Consider the following 13,971-nt stretch of genomic DNA (forward strand, 5'->3'; position numbering starts at 1 on the left):
AAGTTTAGACAGAAAGCAGACATAGAAAGAGAGGAAGTCAATTGACATGTGAAGCGAAAGCAAGAATGCTGGAGGAGAGCGGGGGGGGGGGGGGGGGAGGGTGGAAAGAATTGGGGACATAAGCTACCCGAAGGAAAGTGATGGAGGGAGAGAGATGAAAGGGGTGGGGCGAGAGAAGAGAGGGGGGGGGGGGGAGAGAAGAGAGGGAGGGGGGGAGAGAAGAGAGGGAGGGGGAGAAAAGAGAGGGAGGGTGGGGGAGAGAGAAGAGAGGGAGGGGGGAGAGAGAAGAGAGGGAGGGGGACGAGAGAAGAGAGGGAGGGGGGAGAGAGAAGATAGGGAGGGGGGGGAGAGACAAGAGAGGGAGGGGGGGAGAGAGAAGAGAGGGAGGGGGGGGAGAGAGAAGAGAGGGAGGGGGGGGAGAGAGAAGAGAGGGAGGGGGGGAGAGAGAAGAGAGGGAGGGGGGGAGAGACAAGAGAGGGAGGGGGGGGGGAGAGAGAAGAGAGGGAGGGGGGGAGAGAGAAGAGAGGGGAGGGGGGGGGAGAGAGAAGAGAGGGAGGGGGGAGAGAGAAGAGAGGGAGGGGGGAGGAGAGAGAGAGAGGGAGGGGGGGAGAGAGAAGAGAGGGAGGGGGGGAGAGAGAAGAGAGGGAGGGGGGGAGAGAGAAGAGAGGGAGGGGGGGGGGGAGAGAGAAGAGAGGGAGGGGGGGGGAGAGAGAAGAGAGGGAGGGGGGGGGAGAGAGAAGAGAGGGAGGGGGGGGGGGAGAGAGAAGAGAGGGAGCTGGGGAAAGAGAGGAGGGGAGAAGAATGAGGAGAAAGAGACAGGAGGTAGGAGGAGAAGGAGGGAGAGGGGGAGACTTGTGCAAAGCCGGGCTTTATGACTCCAGAGCACTTTAACTAGTATTGAATATAATATAACAATGTACCCAGAGAAATAGCTGCATTCCTATGTTTACTTGAGATGAGGGGAATAGTTATGAGAAGATATAGGTAGAGGCCGCAGTATGGACGAGTCACATGAATGATATTAAGATACATAGGTCTTTTAATGAACTAAATAAAAAGATGGGGGCTATTGTTCACTCACCAAAGGAGTAATACGAGTGACCTCAAGATCATACCACATGTAACCCTCATTTTACTGGATGGATCTACAGCAGGCCCTGCACAACACGCGGCCCGCCTGCGCAACACGCGGCCCGCCTGCGCAACACGCGGCCCGCCTGCGCAACACGCGGCCCCGCCCTGCCCAACACGCGGACCGCCGGCACTCACTGTGCGGCCCGTGGCGGCTCTCCTCCTCCCTCCCCCGAGTCCGCTCTCCTCCTCCATCCCCGAGTCCGCTCTCCTCCTCCCTCCCCCGCTCTCCTCCCTCCCCCGAGTCCGCTCTCCTCCCTCCCCCGAGTCCGCTCTCCTCCTCCCTCCCCTGAGTCCGCTCCTCCTCCTCCTCCCTCCCCCGAGTCCGCTCTTCTCCTCCCTCCCCCGAGTCCGCTCTCCTCCTCCCTCCCCCGAGTCCGCTCTCCTCCTCCCTCCCCCGAGTCCGCTCTCCTCCTCCTCCCTCCCCCGAGTCCGCTCTCCTCCCTCCCCCGAGTCTGCTCTCCTCCTCCTCCCTCTCCCGAGTCCGCTCTCCTCCTCCTCCCTCCCCCGAGTCCGCTCTCCTCCTCCTCCCTCCCCTGAGTCCCGCTCTCCTCCTCCTCCCCTCCCCTGAGTCCGCTCTCCTCCTCCTCCCTCCCCCGAGTCCACCCTCCTCCTCCTCCTCCCACCCCAGAGCCCGCTCTCCCCCTCCTCCCTCCCCCCGAGTCCGCTCTCCTCCTCCTCCCCCGAGTCCGCTCTCCTCCTCCTCCCTCCCCCTGAGTCCGCTCTCCTCCTCCCTCCTCCTCCCTCCCCTGAGTCCGCCCTCCTCCTCCCTCCCCTGAGTCCGCTCTCCTCCTCCTCTCTCCCCTGAGTCCGCTCTCCTCCTCCCTCCCCCGAGTCCGCCCTCCTCCCCCCTCCCCCGAGTCCGCTCTTCTCCTCCTCCCCCGAGTCCGCTCTCCTCCTCCCTCCCCCGAGTCCGCTCTCCCTCCTCCCTCCCCCGAGTACGCTCTCCTCCTCCCTCCCCTGAGTCCGCTCTCCTCCTCCTCCCTCCCCCGAGTACGCTCTCCTCCTCCTCCCTCCCCCCGAGTCCGCTCTCTCCTCCCTACCCTGAGTCTGCTCTCCTCCTCCCCCCTCCCCCGCTCTCCTCCTCCCCACTCCCCCCGAGTCCGCTCTCCTCCTCCTCCCTCCCCCGAGTCCGCTCTCCTCCCTCCCTCCCCCGAGTCCGCTCTCCTCCACGTCCCTCCCCCGAGTCCGCTCTCCTCCTCCCTCCCCCGAGTCCGCTCTCCTCCTCCTCCCTCCCCCGAGTCCGCTCTCCTCCTCCCTCCCCCGAGTCCGCTCTCCTCCTCCCTCCCCCGAGTCCGCTCTCCTCTCCTCCCTCGAGTCCGCTCTCCTCCTCCCTCCCCCGAGTCCGCTTTCCTCCCTCCCCCGAGTCCGCTCTCCTCCTCCCTCCCCCGAGTCCGCTCTCCTCCTCCCTCCCCCGAGTCCGCTCTCCTCCTCCTCCCTCCCCCGAGTCCGCTCTCCTCCTCCTCCCTCCCCCGAGTCCGCTCTCCTCCTCCCTCCCCCGAGTCCGCTCTCCTCCTCCTCCTCCCGAGTCCGCTCCTCCTCCTCCCTCCCCTGAGTCCGCTCTCCTCATCCCTCCCCCGAGTCCGCTCTCCTCCTCCCTCCCCGAGTCCGCTCTCCTCCTCCCTCCCCCGAGTCCGCTCTCCTCCTCCTCCCTCGAGTCCGCTCTCCTCCTCCTCCCTCCCCCGAGTCCGCTTTCCTCCCTCCCCCGAGTCCGCTTTCCTCCCTCCCCCGAGTCCGCTCTCCTCCTCCTCCCTCCCCCTGAGTCCGCTCTCCTCCTCCTCCCTCCCCCGAGTCCGCTCTCCTCCTCCCTCCCTCCCCCCGAGTCCGCTCTCCTCCTCCTCCCTCCCCGAGTCCGCTCTCCTCCTCCTCCCGCCCCCGAGTCTGCTCTCCTCCTCCCTCACGAGTCCGCTCTCCTCCTCCCTCCCCCGAGTCCGCTCTCCTCCTCCTCCCTCCCCTGAGTCCGCTCTCCTCCTCCTCCCTCCCCCCGAGTCCGCTCTCCTCCCTTCCCCGAGTCCGCTCTCCTCCTCCTCCCTCCCCTGAGTCCGCTCTCCCTCTCCGCCACGAGCCGAGTCCACCATGATCTGAGGTGCAGGGGGGGTGATGTGAAGGGGGGGTGATTGTGAAGGGGGGGTGATATGAAGGGGGGATGATGTGCAGGGGGGGGGGTGATGTGAAGGGGGAGTGATGTGAAGGGGGGGGTGATGTGAAGGGGGGGGGTGATGTGAAGGGGGGGGGGGTGATGTGAAGGGGGGGCGATGTGAAGGGGGGGGTGATGTGCAGGGGGTGGTGATGTGAAGGGGGGGGGGTTGATGTGCAGGGGGGGTGATGTGAAGGGGGGGTGATGTGCAGGGGGGGTGATGTGCAGGGTGGGGTGATATGAAGGGGGAGTGATGTGAAGGGGTAGTGATGTGAAGGGGGGTGATGTGAAGGGGGAGTGATGTGAAGGGGGGTGATGTGAAGGGGGAGTGATGTGAAGGGGGGGGGTGATGTGCCAGGGGGGGGTGATATGAAGGGGGGAGTGATGTGAAGGGGGGGGGTGATGTGCAGGGGGGGGGTGATGTGAAGGGGGAGTGATGTGAAGGGGGGGTTGATGTGAAGGGGGGGTGATGTGTGGGGGGGTGATGTGAAGGGGGGGTGATGTGAAGGGGGAGTGATGTGAAGGGGGAGTGATGTGCAGGGGGGGGTGATATGAAGGGGGAGTGATGTGAAGGGGGGGGTAATGTGCAGGGGGGGGTGATGTGAAGGGGGGGTGATGTGCAGGGGGGGGGGTGATGTGCAGGGGGGGTGATGTGTAGGGGGGGGGGTGATGTGTAGGGGGGGTGATGTGAAGGGGGGGTGATGTGCAGGGGGGGTGATGTGCAGGAGGGGTGATGTGAGGTGCAGGGGGGGTGATGTGCAGGGGGGGGGTGATGTGAAGGGGGGAGTGATGTGAAGGGGGGGGGTGATGTGAAGGGGGGGGAGATGTGCAGGGGGGGTGATGTGCAGGGGGGGTGATGTGCAGGGGGTGTGATGTGCAGGAGGGGTGATGTGAGGTGCAGGGGGGGTGATGTGCAGGGGGGGGTGATGTGAAGGGGGGTGATGTGAAGGGGGAGTGATGTGAAGGGGGGGGGGGTGATGTGAAGGGGGGGGGAGATGTGCAGGGGGGGGTGATGAGCAGGGGGGGTGATGTGAAGGGGGGGTGATGTGAAGAGGGGTGATGTGCAGGGGGGTGATGTGCAGAGGGGGTGATGTGAAGGGGGGTGATGTGAAGGGGGGGTGATGTGCAGGGGGGGGTGATGTGCAGGGGGGTGATGTGAAGGGGGGGTGATGTGAAGGGGGGGTGATGTGCAGGGGGGGTGATGTGCAGGGGGGGTGATGTGCAGCGGGGGGTGATGTGAAGGGGGGGTGATGTGAAGGGGGGGTGATGTGAAGGGGGGGGTGATGTGAAGGGGGGGTGATGTGAAGTTTGGTGGTGTGTGCGGGGGGGGGGTGATGTGAAGGGGGGGTGATGTGAAGGGGGGGTGATGTGAAGGGGGGGGTGATGTGCAGGGGGGGTGATGTGCAGGGGGGGGTGATGTGCAGGAGGAGTGATGTGCAGGAGGGGTGATGTGAGGTGCAGGGGGGGGTGATGTGAGGTGCAGGGGGGGTGATGTGAGGTGCAGGGGGGGGGATGTGAGGTGCAGGGGGGTGATGTGAGGTGCAGGGGGGGTGATTGGAGGTGCAGGGTAGGGTCATTGGAGGTGCAGGGGGGGTGAATGATGTGAGGTGCAGGGGGGAGAGCGATGTGAAGTGCAGGGGGGGAGAATGATGTGGGGTGCAGGGGGGGAGAATGATGTGAGGTGCAGGGGGGGTGGGATGTGTGTGGTGTGCAGGGGGGTATTGTGTGTTTGATGTGGAGGGGGAGTATTATGTGTGTGGGTGAGGGGGAGAGATGGGGGTATGAGAGATAGATGGGGAGTATCGCAAAGGTTGATAGTGAGGGGTTCTGGGGGAGATATGAGGATGATGATGAGGGGTGCTGGGGGAGATATATGAGGAGGATGATGATGATGAGAGGTGCTGGAGGAGAGATGATGATGATTTTACCTGTGCGGCCCAATTTTTTTTTCCTTGGAGCAGTTCGACCCTTCTCGCTTTACGAGTTGTGCAGGCCTGATCTACAGGTTCTTGTAGGATTAAGGAAAAGCAATGTAACTGCCCTCACAAAACATACACGGGGGCAATGCACATAACTCCTGCAAACTAAATGTAGATACCCATCAGACTTTTATTGTTCTTTCTTCGTTACATGCAAGACACTCATTCTGACTACAGGGAAAGGGGATAAATATGGACCGTTGGCCATTGTTAAGAAACTTGTCAATCATATTTCTTACAGGTGACATAGATCGCTAGACAGAACTTACATCATATCAAACTATTTTATTTCAGCAGGTAAAAGAACAAAAACACAACAACGGTCAACACAAAACGTGATTCATTTTATTGTCATATGATTTTGTTAATGGATACTTGTAGCCGTAGTTCGTAGTGTGCGTCATTTTGCCTTGAAAGCTTATATGCATTAAAAAAAAACCTTGTAAGATTGATCTGTTGGCCCATTAAAAGGTACACAAAAACATTGTTTTAGAACGAGCACTCAAAAAAAAACTCACTTACTGTACTGTCTGCGAGCAAGAATAGAGTATCAGGCACATCGTTTTGGGACCAACGCGTTTTGAGACTAACTGTCCCTACATCTGGGGAGTGTCAGCACTGAGTGAGGAGTCGGGTGAGATAGCCCCATATGCCTGAAACTCTATTTTTGTCAATAAATCAACTTGCTCTGTCTTGCGATCTATCTCACCTGTAAGAAATATGATTGACAAGTTTCTTAATCATGGCCAACGGTCCATATTTATCCCCTTTCATATGTTAGTCGGAATGAGCATCTTGCATGTAACGAAGAAAGAAGAACAATAAAAGTCTGATGGGTACCTAGATTAGGTTGCGTTAGGTATCTCCGGTATCTCAGAGGGTACAGGTATCTCTCCATGTGTTGTAGAGTGTTTTTGGGAGGCATATGTCAGTGGATACTCTATTAAACTCTCCTTTACAGTAAAATCTCTATTTCGGGGTCTGGATCTCTGTCTTTCTGAATCCTGCAGCATTTAAGACTAATTTCACCATTTTTTTGCTAAGCTTGACGAAATCCCTCGCGAAACTGCAAAATTACAAAAAAAACCATAAACCTCACAAAAACATGTTGTGACAGTTTCGTACATTTGTAGAAATTACCATGAGACTGTCTGAATCTTCCATGGCGGCCTTGCTCCTCCTGCTACCACGCAGCGTTATTTGACGTTGGCATGGCAACGCGTCACCGTGTGACGTAGGTAAGAGACACAGATGCCCCGCGCTCTCCCCCGGCAATCAATTTCATTGTTCTGGGGAAGAGTGTGGGGCCTCTGTAATCAAGCCCCCTTTTCACTCCCCCTTTCTCTTCCCCCTCCCTTCCACTCACCTCTCTCTCCCCCCTTGCACTCCCCCTCTCTCTCTTCCCCCTAAAGTCCCCCCCTCTGTCTCTTTCCCTCTTCCCCCTCTTCCACTCCCTGCTCTTTCTCTCTCTTACCCCCCCCCCCCCCCACCCCCGTACACCCCACCATCTCGCTCTCTTCCCTCCTCACAAAAACACACACACAACCCAACAATCTTACCTTGGGGTGAGGAAGTCTCCTCAATGCTGTATCAGTCCAGGGAATCTGCAGCTCCCTCCTCTGGTCGGGCGAAAGTTGTACCCAACAACAACAGCAGGGAGAGGATTGCAGACAGTGAACGCCGGCCTACTGCATGGGGAGCTGGGGAGCCGCAGTACCGGCTCATACCGGGCAAGCCCGACAGGACAATAAACCCCTGAGTGTATGTGTATGCTTTTCTACGTGTATGCACGTAAGAGTGTACAGTACATGGTAACGAACGCATACGTATACCCGTATATGTTTAGGTTAAAATGCAGCGTAGCTTACTGTCTCCGTAGCCACGGCTAAAAAAAGCTTCATGCCACCGCTCCAGAGATAGTTATGCTGCAATATTGCTGCTGAGGGGGATGGGGAAGAGGTGGGGGAGGGTGTCATGCTGCAGTGTCAGACCCATAGCCACTGATTGAGCTACCTGTGCTGAAGCAGGGATATCCTTATGTAGTCATGACTGGTGCCGACTGCCTCTCTGCCTCCTGCCACGTATGTCCTTAGTAGCTATAGGCAGTGGCAAGCTATCCTAGGGGGCATTGACCCCCTTCCCACCCCCCTCATGCTGACTCTCAGAGTAGCAGGAGTGGGGGTGACACAGGGTCTGTGTACAGCTAATTATGGCCAATTATGGTGCAGACCTTCTGCCCTCCCCTTTCTGTGTCTTAGAGAGGAAGTGCTAAATTGTAGTCAGTGCTGTTTCCTCCCGGCTGGGGCTGAGACATGCCAGTCAGTCCCTCCATGGCTGACTGACCCAGAGAGATCAGTGCTGAGAGCATGGCCTCAATATTATCAGAGGGCCAAGCACCATCCAGAGGCCTGGGACCTATCTCAATCTACTCTGCATCCGCTGTATGGCAATCACAGTGGATGTCCAAATAAAGCATCCAGTTTTATATACACCCTGCCTGAGTCTGCAGCCTATCGGGCAGGGGGAGTATGCTTGTTCGGTGCCATTGCTGGGACTGTCTCCTGCTATGCCGGAGCCTGCAGTGGCTGGAGGCGCTGTCATCTACAAGAGAACCCCAAGATCGCCGACAGCCTCTTATCTCACAACACCGCGGACACTCTGCTCTCCTGAACCCTCACAGGTATGCACGCACCATGCCACCTGCACATCTTCCAGAGAGGGGGGGAAGCAGGGCTACACTTAAAAACTGACCTCTTTTTTTAATTGAGTCAGTCACCTACATTGTAACTATTGATTACACCACTGCCATTAGTTCACTTTGTTCTCACGAGGGACTGCTAATATAAGTCAGTTATATATCCGTATATCACTAGCAACCAAATCTGTCTTAGAGAGGCACTATTTTTATTTTTTTTAAATAGGTTTGAAGCAGGGGGTCCCCGGAGCCGAACCCCATTACTTTCAGCTCTGGCGACTCCCTGCTTCCCCAGATACAGACCCCGGAAGGAGGTGCCGGTGGCAGGCCAGACGGGGCATGTTGGGGCTATCGAAATGGCGGCTTTAAATGCCTAGCGTCCTGCGGGCCAATAGGAAGCAGTGATGTCACCCATTGCGGCTTCCTGTTGACATTTAAACTGCGCAGAGATACCCGCACTCCCTTCCGAGGGAAGTATCTCGGGAAGCAGGGGGTCCCCGCAGCTGGAATTAACCCCGTTCAGCTCCAGAGACCCCCAGCTTCAAACCTCCTTTTTTTTTTTAAATGGTCACTATGAGTGCTCCTCATTCACTCCTACTCATGGTCAAAATGTCAATAAATACTCTCTGCGAAGTACCTGACTCTTAAATGTAGCAGTTGACTCAATATATTTAAAAGTAGGTCTTAAGTTTTTACAAAAACAATTGCACATGTTCGTAGCTACCCACGTTAACTCTTCTTGTGTGTCAAAGCAACAGCCACAACCAGAAGGCACGCATTGTGTCACCCTGAACACGGACTCCCATGCTCCTGGCTGAGTCTGCCTTTTGCCAGTTCTCCAGGGGCACATGTCTGGGGCACAGCAAAGACTCCTCTTACCTCCATGCACCCCTGGCCATTTTTATACCTTTTTTTTCTGACTTCTACTGCAGTTGCTGGTGTTACCGGGTACGCAGCTGGAGCCCGGGGGGAAGCTTCTCTCTCAGCAGCTCTACACTTGCTCTTGTAAGCTTACTACCTCCGAAGGCTCTGCAAGAACTGGAGGCACCTCTGCGTTCTGATGAAGCTGCAGCTTTTTATTGTCCCACCTGTGTAAGAATCACCTGCCAGCCATATTGTTTCCCATAGACAAGTAATAAACTGTTGCTGTTTTTTTTGTTAAGCTTCCATAAAAACGCTAAGAGAACGTTTTGTTAAGAGAAGATACTCTACATGGGCAGAGCCTGTACGTCTAATTGTTGCTTTAACTGGAGCATGTGCAGATGTAGTACGGCTTATTGACACTGTCCCGGGCGCCACGGACGAACAAGTAAAAATCTGTGGCGCCGAGGACAGTAGGCCTGGCTACATCTGTATGTCGAAAAACATATATAAACTGATCAGCACAATTAAACATACAGTAACACTTAGATCCGGCCTACAGTACAAGAGAGGCAATGTGCCGTTACAGCGATTGGTAAACTTACATGGTAGTGTCTCTGCACGATTCTTTTGGATCATTATGCAGAGTTGTAGCACCAGTTGTGGAGCGCTCTCCAGGAAGGTTTCCAGGAGACGCAGCATGTTGACATCTGCATATTCGTACATCATAGCCCAATAAAAACGACGTTGGTGTTCTTTCTGCCTCTGGCTCTGAATGCCCAGGTACATGGTCCGAATGTATCTAGGAAGAAGAGCAAATAGTCATTTTTATGATCGTTATTAAAAGCCTGACATTGTACAGCGGTTCCATATATCTTATAGAGGAGGACCTTTTGAGAATATGAAACCTCCTGTACAAATAACATTTATAAGGAACATATTTGTTGGTTAAAAGACAGAAGAAGAAAACCCGCACAAAATAATGTAGTTTTCTCCAGGTACAATACGCAGTAATATAGCAAATAACAAAAGATGGTTAATGTCAGTCTCCCGATATGGACTGAAGGTGCCGCTGGTGGAAATGGCAGTCCTTAACATTTGAAATCTCAGACCGTGGGCCCACTGCCAGTAGACCATAGCCAGATGGGTCCTTAGAATAGGGGGTTAATAAATGAGATGTTCATCACTTGTCACTGCTATATAAACATTCAGCTTCATTATGTTGTTCCAATGACAGCACAATTACATTCAGCCTTTATTACGTTAGTTTTGACGGTTGACATACTTAAAAAAAAAAAAAAACTATTCAACCTCGCCAGCGGTCCATCCCAATAAATAATCAGTCTTTACCACACTTGGACATGTTTACTAAATGGTGCTCTGTCATAAGATGCCTTCTGGAGCCGGAAGACAACTTACGTTTTTTCCCCCTTGAAAGGTGTCTTCTGACATAGCCCCACTTAGTAAATATGAGCCCATACTGTATGTTACAAAAGAAACTAGTAACATTAACAAGCCTTTTTATGCTGTTTCCATATATAATTTCCTTTGAAAGCGGCTGCACTTGTGATGTTCCTGGGAGTGCTGGTTCGCCGATCTTATTCTGGAGACCTTCCTATAGTACCAGTTATTGCAGAATATTAAATAGGTACGTCTCACTATATCACCTTGTATTGCTACAGCACAGCACATAATCCCCCAATATGCCCAGTTCCTATACATGGTTAGGGTGACGTACTATAGCAAGTTATATCAGTTGTATTAGAGTTAAGTGGGGTGGCAGGTTGTATTTATATACCTAACAAAACCGCTATTTAGGACATTGTAACCTGGAGATTTTGACTAATTTATGCTCTAGTCCAAAAGGAAATGGAGCTGTAAATAAATTCAAAGCAGATACTCAGTGACATTATACAATGCAGAATGGTCAGTTGTATGGGGGTAATAAACTTCTGATGTTTTGCCCCTTCAGAGAATGCTTATCTTACTTATTCTTTATTTGATTTTAATGCCACAGGTGGGGAGGGGAAACAGAAAGAAAATAGGGTCGCACAAGACATTTAAATTACATACATACATAAATAAATAAATGGTATAAAGAATAAAAAACCACCATAATAAGAACAATAGAAAGAAAAATAACTTGACGATGAGAGAGAGACATTGCCGTCCTAGCGCCGCTGTATCCTCCACTATGGACGCAGCCTTGGGCTGATGTCGCCAGCGACGCGACGTCACCCTGCGGTTGATAAAAATCAAATTGACTTGGCTTCCAGCGATCGAGACAGCGTCGCACCGCCACGTCGCTTCTACTACAAGCGCACGCGATGGCGACAATACATTTGTTTTGCCGCGACATCGCCAGCACTAGAAGCGCAGCCTTAGGGGTGTTCTATAGAGGGTGCGCTTGCTACGCCGCGCGCGCGCGTGGCAGTTTTAGTTGGCTGAGGTTAGTCAGCCATTCTATAATAGGACCGCGCGCGCGCACGGCAGTGAGCGTGGAACCGGCCGACAGGGGGAAGATGAGGAAAATAATGAATTTGCGCCGCTACCGCCGCTGAAATATGTGTGTGTGTGTATATGTGTGTGTATGTGTGTGTATATGTGTGTATGTATGTGTGTTTGTATGTATTATGTATGTATGCGTGTATTTGTATGTGTGTGTATGTGTGTTTGTATGTATTATGTATGTATGCGTGTATTTGTGTGTGTGTGTGTGTATGTGTGTGTATATGTGTATGTATGTACAATGTTAATAACTAATTTCTTAATGTATTTATTTATTAATTTATTTAAAAAGTATTTATAACACACACACATAAACACACATATATATATATACACACACACACACAAATACACGCATACATACATAATACATACAAACACACATACACACACATACAAATACACGCATACATACATAATACATGTATGTCGTACGGACTCTATACACACCTGTATAGCCTGTCGTACGGACTCTATACACACAAAAAGTGGGCGTCACGTGCACGCGCGTTCGCACGTACGGGTGCACACACACAATAGAACGTCCCTTAGGGTGACATAAAGGGACTTCGGGGGCCGCATTTCTAAACTAGACCACTAGATGGTGCTCCAGACTAATGACTTATTTGAGCTGCTTATTGTCGTTAGATTCCGCTTCAGCACCACAGCCGTGTGCCTGGCACTGCCATTTGACTTACAGCTTTGTGACATTTGGAACCGCTTTGGGACAAATGAGCCTTGCGTGTTGTTAGCCAGACAGCAGTCAAGGAGAGGATGATCAGATGTAAAGGAATCTGTTGTTTTAAGTCGGGACGTGCACTTGTTTTAATTCTACAATGTTTTTTGTATTTTGGTTTTTGCCAAAACGTGGATTGGTTTTGATCTCTACGGAAAAACGCGAATGTGAGTAAATAAAATTATAACGTCATGTAAACAGGAGATTTTTTTTTTGCTTCCTATATATATATCTAAAGGAGCAATTCATGCATTTTTTTAAAAATGATTTCCTAACATAGGTTTTAAGCAGGGTGTCTTTGGAGCTGAACCCCATTAATTTCAGCTCCGGGACCCCCCTGCTTCCCGAGATACCAACCTCCGAAGGGGGTGCCGGTATCTCGGCAAAGTTTCCCACGTCACATGGGCCAATAGGAAGCTGCCGGATGATGTCATGGCTTCCCATTGGCCCGCAGGGTGCGGGGGAGCTTTGAAAAGCGGCCATTACGTGAACCCTTCTAGCTGAGCGGCCACCGGCACCCATCACAGAGGTTGATATCACCGGAAGCAGGGGGTCTCCGGAGCGGAAATGTCCGGGGTTCCGCCCCAGGGATCCTTGGCTTCAATCTCAGAGTTGTTTATTTAACGACCCCTCTTCGATCGCCTCTTGTAGCCGCTAGCAAACTGCTTAGCAAAAATATTAATACATGAATGTTAGGAAAAACAAACACAGGACAATACTGGTTGGACGCAGGAGACTATTTACAAAGACAATTCAAATGATCAGGTATGTTGTGTTGGAGATGGAACGCAACTGCAACTAACTGACTGATGTACTAGACCGGGAGAGGCCAACTGCAGTCATTGAGGGCCACCAACAGGCCAGGTATTAGGGATATGAACCACCTGTGCTGAAGCAGGGATATCCTGAATACCTGCCCTTGAGGATAGGGTTGCCAGGTGTCCGTTTTTCAACCAGACAGGCCGGTAATTCTGCTGGGTGTCCGGTATAAAAATGGAGGTAATCAGGGCCGTCTTAACGTATGGGCACGCTGGGCAGTTGCCCGGGGGGCTCCACAGCGAAGGGGGGCCCCACGCGCCCGGCCCATGCGTGCCCACCAATGCTCTTCCCCCACCCGGCTCCCCGGCTCGCTCTTAGGGTTGGCAGGTGTCCGGTATATGAGAGATAATACCGGACATGGGATAGAGCAGCTGCTGCTAGGGGGCTGGGCAGCTTCTGATTGGTTGCTGCTGTGTAATTCAGCCAATTGGGAGGTGGCAGGAGCCTGGGGGGTGGGGCCAAAGAGCGGAGGAAAAGCATGCAACAGGGAGGTGAGGCTGTGTGTGTGTGTGTGTGTGTGTGTGTGTGTATCTGTGTATCTGTGTATCTGTGTATCTGTGTCCTGCCTGTGTGTCTCAGTGTCTGTCTATCTGTGTCCTGTCTGTATCTGTGTGTGTATCTGTGTGTCTGTCTAGTGTGTATCTGTGTGTGTGTCTCAGTGTGTCTGTCATTATGTCCGTGTCCTGTGTCCTGCCTGTATATGTGTGTGCCTCAGTGTGTGTGTGTTTGAGTGAGTGTGTGAGTGAGTGAATGTCTCAGTGTGTGTGTTTCTCAGTGTGTGAGTGAATGTCTCAGTGTGTGTGTTTCTCAGTGTGTGAGTGAATGTCTCAGTGTGTGTGTTTCTCAGTGTGTGAGTGAGTGTGTGTGTGTTTCTCAGTGTGGGTGTGGGTGTGTGGGTGTGGTGACAGACAGTACATACAGTACTGGCAACTTTGTTTAATTGCTCAATAACCCTCACTTTTCTTTTACTATACTAACAGTCTTCCCATTTTCATGATCTATTAAAAATAACCCCCATTGTAAATTCTCCGAAAGGCTCCATAACTCAGCTCTCATCCCAGCAGCATTGCAATCTCTGCAGCACCCGTACTTGCTGATCATCCCC

General features: G+C 53.0%; 1 protein-coding gene across 1 annotated transcript in view; it reads right to left on the reverse strand.

Annotated features, from left to right (window-relative positions):
- Positions 1-13,971, reverse strand: part of XKR6 (XK related 6) — a 308,599-nt gene that overhangs the window by 8,685 nt on the left and 285,943 nt on the right. The window contains exon 2 of the mRNA XM_075598699.1: positions 9,409-9,605. Coding sequence (XP_075454814.1) covers positions 9,409-9,605 — 197 coding nt within the window. The remainder of the gene's footprint in view (positions 1-9,408; positions 9,606-13,971) is intronic.

The sequence above is a fragment of the Ascaphus truei genome, chromosome 4, assembly GCF_040206685.1.
Source record: "Ascaphus truei isolate aAscTru1 chromosome 4, aAscTru1.hap1, whole genome shotgun sequence".
In the NCBI taxonomy this organism is placed as follows: domain Eukaryota; kingdom Metazoa; phylum Chordata; class Amphibia; order Anura; family Ascaphidae; genus Ascaphus; species Ascaphus truei.